The 7,285-nt window shown below is 53.8% G+C and overlaps 1 protein-coding gene across 1 annotated transcript; it reads right to left on the bottom strand.

The window, feature by feature from the left end:
• Nucleotides 1–751: 751 nt before the first annotated feature.
• LOC138732422 (host cell factor 1-like) lies at nucleotides 752–3,139 on the bottom strand. The gene is made up of 3 exons (XM_069879035.1): nucleotides 3,134–3,139; nucleotides 2,628–2,864; nucleotides 752–1,168 (listed from the first exon to the last, which is right to left on the bottom strand). Exons 1-3 carry the CDS (start codon nucleotides 3,137–3,139, stop codon nucleotides 752–754), a joined length of 660 nt encoding a protein of 219 aa, XP_069735136.1.
• Between the last annotated feature and the right edge of the window lie 4,146 nt (nucleotides 3,140–7,285).

Here is a 7,285-nt window from a genome sequence, read left to right on the forward strand (position 1 = left end):
CTCGCAGGGGGGGTTGGAGCAGAACCTGCCGGTGGCCACGGTGGCCGTGTCGGTTGCCCCCAACTCCTGGGCCTCACACGAAGAGCTGGAGCAGAACCTGGCGGTAGCCACAGTGGCCATGTTGGTAGCCCCGGTCTCTTGGCTCTGGCTCGAAGAGCTTGAGAAGGTTCTGGAGCCCATGGCGGACGTGGTGGTGGCCGTGTTGGTCGTCCCCATCTCGTGGGTCTCGCAGGGGGGGTTGGAACAGAACCTGATGGTAGCCACGGTGGCCGTGCTGGTAGCCACAGTCCCCTGGGCCTCAGATGAAGACCCAGAGAAGGTTCTGGAGCCCATGGCAGACGTGGTGGTGGCCGTGTTGGTCGTCCCCATCTCGTGGGTCTCACAAGGGGGGTTGGAGCAGAACCTGCTGGTAGCCACAGTGGCCGTGCTGGTAGCCATGGTCTCTTGGCTCTGACTTGAAGACCTGGAGAAGGTTCTGGAGCCCATGGAGGTCGTCACCGTGTTGGTCGTCCCCGTCTCGTGGGTCTCGCAGGGGGGGTTAGAGCAGAACCTGCTGGTAGCCACGGTGGCCACATTGGTAGCCGCCATCTCCTGGCTCTCACACGAAGAGCTGGGGGACAAGTTCGAGCCGGTGGCCACCGTGGTGGTGGCCGTGCTGGTCGTCCCCGTCTCGTGCGTCTCGCATGGAGGGTTGGAGCAGAACCTGGCGGTGGCCATGCTGGCCGCGCCGGTAGCCACGGTGGCCTGGGCCTCACCCGACGAGCCGGAGCAGAACCTGGCAGTGGCCATGGCAGCGGCCGCGGCGGCCTCGTGGAGCTCTCCAGGTTGCCCGGAGCTCTCCAGGTTGCCCGGAGCCCCCGCGGCTCCCGGGGCCGGGCCCGGGCGAGCCCTCGGCCAGCAGCTGGAGCTGGGGGGCTAGCGCGGCGCCCACGTTGGCCACCAGGCTGGTGGTGGCCGTGTTGGTGGTCCCCGTCTCGTGGGTCTCGCAGGGCGGGTTGGAGCAGAGCAGGGTGACGGTGGCCGCCTCGCTGGCCGCCTCGGGGGCCCCGGCGGCCGCCGACTCCGAGGTGGGAGAAGCCAAGATGGAGACGAGCAGCTCCTGCATGGGCGGCGCCCCCACCCCGCTCGGCGTCGTGATCAGCGTCACCTGCGCCGGCGCCGCCACCGGCTGGGGGCCAACCCACAGTCAGAGGTAGCCCAGGGCCGCCCCAAGCCACAGGCAGGGCCCCGCGGCCACCGACCGCGCGGGGCGGCCACCGCGCCAGCCCACAGGTGGCCACCGGGCCCTGCCGCACGGCCCATGGTAGGGGGCCTCGAGGTGCTACTGGGGGCCCTCAAGGTCCCACTGGTGGCCCTCAAGGTCAACCAGATAGCCCACAAGGTCCTATTGGTGGCCCTCAAGGTCCCTCTGGTGGCCCACGAGGTTCCACTGGTGGCCCTCAAGGTCCTATTTGTGGCCTTCAAGGTCCAATTTGCGGTCCTCAAGGTCCCACTGGTGGCCCTCAAGGTCCCTCTGGTGGCCCACGAGCTCCCACTGGTGGCCCTCATGGTCCCACTGGTGGCCCTCAAGGTCCTATTGGTGGCCCTCAAGGTCCTACTGGTGGCCCACGAGGTCCCACTGGTGGCCTTCAAAGTCCTACTTGTGCCCTATAAGGTCCTATTGGTGGCCCACAAGGTCCTACTGGTGGCCCTCAAGGTCGCACTGGTGGCCCATGACCTCCTATTGGTGGCCTATAAGGTCCTACTGGTGGCCTATAAGGTCCCACCGGTGGCCCTCAAGGACCCATTGGTGGTTCTCAAGGTCCTACTGGTGGCTCTCAAAGTCCTATCTGTGGCCTGTAAGGTCCCCCTGGTGGCCCTCAAGGTCTTATTTGTGGCCCTCAGGTCCTATTGGTGGGCCATGAAGTCCTATTGGTGGCCCTCAAGGTCCCACTGGTGGCCCACAACGTCCCACTGGTGGCTCTCAAGGTCCTATTAGTGGCCCTCAAAGTCCCATCAGTGGTCCACGACCACAACCTCCCTCTAATCTATGGATCCTCCCATCTGGTGGCCCCTGGAGCCCAACTAGTGGCCCTTAAGCTCCTATTTGTGGCCCACAAGGTCCCACTGGTGTCCTATAAGGTCCCACTGGTGGCCCTCAAGGTCCTACTTGTGGCCCTCAAGGTCCTATTGGTGGTCCTCAAGGTCCTATTGGTGGCCCTCAAGGTCCCACTGGTGGCCTATAAGGTCCTACTGGTGGCCTATAAGGTCCCACTGGTGGCCCTCAAGGTCCTACTTGTGGCCCTCAAGGTCCCACTGGTGGCCCTCAAGGTCCTATTGGTGGCCTATAATGTCCCACTGGTGGCCCTCAAGGTCCTGTTGGTGGTCCTCAAGGTCCTACTGGTGGCCCACAGGGTCCTACTGGTGGCCTATAATGTCCCACTGGTAGCCCACAAGGTCCTACTGGTGGCCCTCAAGGTCCCACTGGTGGCCCCCAACCCCCTGCTGGCCTCCCACATCGGTAGCCACGTGATCCTACAGGTAGCCCCCAAGCTCTCGCTGGTAGCCCCGGCCCTGCCGCACCCCCTCCCGGCCCCGTAGCCGCAGTAGCCCCCTCAGTAGCCGCAGTAGCCCCCCCGGTAGCCCACCTGGACAGCGATGGCGGCGGTGGCCAAGGCGGTGGTGGCGGCGGCCGAGACGGTGGTGGGGGAGGGGCTGAGGACCTGGCTGGAGAGGGTGGCGATGGCCCCCAGTGTCGTGATGGGGGTGGCTAGCGAGGCCGAGGCCCCGTGGCCACCCGCCCCGGCCAGGCTGTTGGACACGGTGCCCGTCACCGTCCCCAGCGTCGTCACCCCTGCACCGTAACAAAGGAGACGCTCGTTAGGCTGAGAAGCACGGGGAACAGGGTAATTAGCCCCGGGAACCACGCGGCTACTGACGTCCAGGGCTAAGTAGCCACTCTAATGGCAGGAGAGCAGGTGAATTAGCCCCTTGAACAACGTGGCTACTGACACTGGGGACCAAGTAGCCACTCAAATAGCACAGGAACGTGTTAATTAGCCACGTTAATTATGTGGCTACTGATATTCAAGGCCAAGTAGCCACTCGAAGGGCCTCCAAATGTGTTAATTAGCAGATTTAATGATGGGGCTACCGACATCCAGGGCCAAGTAGCCACTTGAATGGCCTCCAAATGTGTTAATTAGCAGCTTTAATGATGTGGCTACTGACATCCAGGGCCAAGTAGCCACTCGAATGGCCTCCAAATGTGTTAATTAGCAGCTTTAATGATGTGGCTACTGACATCCAGGGCCAAGTAGCCAATCTAATGGCCTCCAAATGTGTTAATTAGCTGCTTTAATGATGTGGCTACTGACAATGGGGACCAAGTAGCCACTCTAATAGCACAGGAACATGCTAATTAGCCACTTTAATGATGTGGCTACTGATATCTAGGGTCTAGTAGCCACTCGAATGGTGTGGGAAAGTGTTAATTAGCCACATTAATGATGTGGCTACTGACACGCAGGGCTAAGTAGCCACCCAAATGGCCTCGGAATGTGTTAATTAGCTGCTTTAATGATGTGGCTACTGACACTCAGGGCTAATTAGCCACTCGAATGGCACGAGGTGCACTAATTAGCCACGCTAATGGCTTGGCGATGTGCTAATTAGCCACTCTAACAATGTGGCTACCGACACCAAGGGCCAAGTAGCCACTCGAATGGGCTGGCAGGGAATGTCAGGGACTAATTAGCCACTCTAATGGGGGGGGAACTTGTTAATTAGCCACTCTAGGGGGTGGGGGAGGCTAATTAGCCACCCTAATGACACAGGGCACGGTAATTAGCCACTCTAATGACCCAGGGGGTGGTAATTAGCCATTCTAATGACATCGAACATTTCAGCAAAGCCTTTGACACAGTTTCTCCCAGCGTTCTGCTTGAGAAACTGTCACCTCTGGCCTGGACAGGCTCACGCTCTCCTGGGCGGAAAACTGGTTGGATGGCCGGGCCCAGAGAGTGGTGGTAAATGGTGTGAAATCCAGCTGGAGGCCAGCGACAAGTGGGGTTCCCCAGGGCTCAGTGCTGGGTCCAGCCCTGTTCAATGTCTTCATCAATGATCTGGATGAAGGCATCGAGTGCACCCTTAGCAAGTTTGCGGACGACACTAAGCTGGGTGGAAGTGTCGATCTGCTGGAGGGTCGGGAGGCTCTGCAAAGGGATCTGAACAGGCTGGACCGCTGGGCTGAGTCCAATGGCATGAGGTTTAACAAGGCCAAATGCCGGGTCCTGCACTTGGGGCACAACAACCCTGTGCAGTGCTACAGACTAGGAGAAGTGTGTCTAGAAGGCTGCCTGGAGGAGAGGGACCTGGGGGTGTTGGTTGACAGCCGACTGAATATGAGCCAGCAGTGGCCCAGGTGGCCAAGAAGGTCAATGGCATCTTGGCTTGGATCAGAAACGGCGTGACCAGCAGGTCCAGGGAGGTTATCCTCCCTCTGGACTCGGCACTGGTGAGACGGCTCCTCGAATACTGTGTTCAGTTCTGGGCCCCTCACCACAAGAAGGATGTTGAGGCTCTGGAGCGAGTCCAGAGAAGAGCAATGAAGCTGGTGAAGGGGCTGGAGAACAGGCCTTATGAGGAGCGGCTGAGAGAGCTGGGGTTGTTTAGCCTGGAGAAGAGGAAGCTGAGGGGAGACCTCATTGCTCTCTACAACTACCCGAAAGGAGGTTGTAGAGAGGAGGGTGCTGGCCTCTTCTCCCAAGTGACAGGGGACAGGACAAGAGGGAATGGCCTCAAGCTCCGCCAAGGGAGGTTTAGGCTGGACGTTAGGAAAAAATTCTTTACAGAAAGGGTCATTGGGCACTGGCAGAGGCTGCCCGGGGAATTGGTTTAGTAACCTTCCCTGGAGATGTTTAAGGCACGGGTGGATGAGGTGCTGAGGGATATGGTTTAGTGTTTGATGGGAACGGTTGGACTCGGTGATCCGGTGGGTCTCTTCCAACCTGGTTATTCTGTGATTCTGTGATATATATATATAAAACCTAGTGTGTGTCTGTCTGTCTGTCTATCTATCTATCTATCTTTGTATATGTATAAATATATGTTAGTGCTGTAATGTTTAAATCCTTAAACAGCATTATAATTTTTCACAGTTCATACAAGCAGAAGTATTTCAAATTAATAGGAATTCTGTATATTGCAGACTACAGAAAATGCTACTCTGTAAAACTAAGGTGTCCAGCGGGGCTGGAGAGGTTAAGAATCACTGCCTTGAGCTAAGAGGTCTTGATCCAGGGGGGCTCTATTATTCTTTCCAAAGAAGAGAAATAAGACCCCACAAACATACCATTTAAGAAGATGTGTTTTCCCATCTTTCTCTACCCTCCATGCCAACCCTTCAGGTGCCACTGGGCTGAACCGTTCACACTTATGCTCTAGGAGGATACTGAGCACTGCTGAATGGGTAGAACAGGAATGAAAAAAAATCTTGGCAATTTGTGAGTTAGCACTAGAAAGGGGTAATTGTTGCCATTTCAGTTCTTAAGTTGTCACTGGAAAACAGGATTAGAGGAGGAAGGATTTCTCTAAGCCTCGGGAGAAAAGCTATTGCCGTGGAATATTGATGCAAGAAGAAATTCTTATATTCTGTGCTCTTCAGTGTACTTAGGAAAATAGTTCACTGCCAGTCATGATTTACTGTTATGATATTTCTCTTCTGTAATTCATAGGAACAATCAGAGAAGGCTGAGTTCTATTGAAGCCAACCTTTTTCTGCTCCACCTCTCTGGTGATTCTCCTACTCTGTTCCCGCTTGGCAGCTGACAGCAGCGAAGCTCTCCTGGCTCCAAGTGCCCACTGTCTGCCCCTGCTCTCCTGAACTCCTGCTATAAAATCTTCCCTGGTGAAAATATCCCAGCAGAGGTGTGCTGCTTTCTGCACTTGGCGTAGGTGCCTGGAGAAAGAGGCTATTCACTTCAGCTAATGCTGGCTGGTGTTTTCTTAATCTGCCTTTTCTTCTTCTACAGACAATTCTCTTAGGTCTGTGTTTGTTAAGAAGAGGTAAGATATCTTCTTTAGGACTAAGTTGTCTTTGAAGTTCCTTTATGAAGTTAGCCTTGTACGTCATAACAGGTACTGGGCTTTATTCAATGGAACTACAAAATGCTTAGACAAGCAAATGATGTAAGGAATAGTGGAACTGTGTGTTGTTTGGAAAGAGCTGTGCAAACTGCTGCCCAATGTAGATTGATGTGCTGAAGATTTATTTCTCAAAATTCAACATTTTTTAGAACACCTCAGTATTATCTTGGATAAATGCAAGATGTTAAATCAAACATGGCTCTTACGAGGGGGAGCAAATGGAACTAAAACAGTGGCAGCGACGAGATGTTCTCACAGTGATTACTTGTTGTGTTAACAGGACTGGGAAGCAGACGAATAGCCCAGAGAGCTCTTTTGAGAGTGGGGGATTTCATCCAGGAGGAGAAGGCGGCTGCATAATCCTTTCCCCGAAGAGGTGAGTGCTAGAGGATGTAGGAGGAGTCTGAAGATGAGCTCATATTGCAACTTCTGACACCTACTGATTGTTTTAATTCAAGTATTCCAGAAAATCTGTTAAAAATTCATGCAGTTTGTTTTACTTTTCTAGTTTGGAATAATTGCAGTAGACTAGCAGGCTCCCATTTGGTTATAAGCTCTCCTAGATTTCACCAATATAAACTACTTCGTATTGTTCCCCTGGGAATTTAATTGCATTAAGAAATGATTGGCCCTGATAGACTTCTATGGTCTGTGATAATTATAATGAAATAAGATATCCATATAAAAGCATAAAATGATGCTGAAGCACATGCGTTTTGATCATCAATTAGTGAACTATCAAAGGCATTGCAGATGGAACTGGTTTTTTGCTTTTTAGAACAGAGCCTGACCACTGCAGCCTCAACTGTGTAGTAAGCTTATTTTTAGTTCTTCTTGCTTTAGTGAATACATCTGAACGTGTATTTATGTACATATTCAACTCTGCTGTGAACTTTGTAATGCTTTAAACCTTCCTGCGGAGAAGTCTGAGAGGTAGGTTTCCTTCTGGAAGAGGCCAGTGAGGCTGCTCCGTTGGTCCAGAAAGCTCTTTCTGTAGCAGTTTATTGTTTTCTTAGGGTGATACCAAATCTCCCCGTACTGGTTAATGGAGCAGCTGGGACCTGCTAACGAGCTGGTTCATAAGGAAACAGCTTACTCGTATAAAAGCAGCAAAGCTAAAAGCCGTTTGAAATCTGTGGTTCAGGAGTACTAGGGTTTT

This window comes from Phaenicophaeus curvirostris, chromosome 31 (genome assembly GCF_032191515.1).
Source record: "Phaenicophaeus curvirostris isolate KB17595 chromosome 31, BPBGC_Pcur_1.0, whole genome shotgun sequence".
Classification (NCBI taxonomy): domain Eukaryota; kingdom Metazoa; phylum Chordata; class Aves; order Cuculiformes; family Cuculidae; genus Phaenicophaeus; species Phaenicophaeus curvirostris.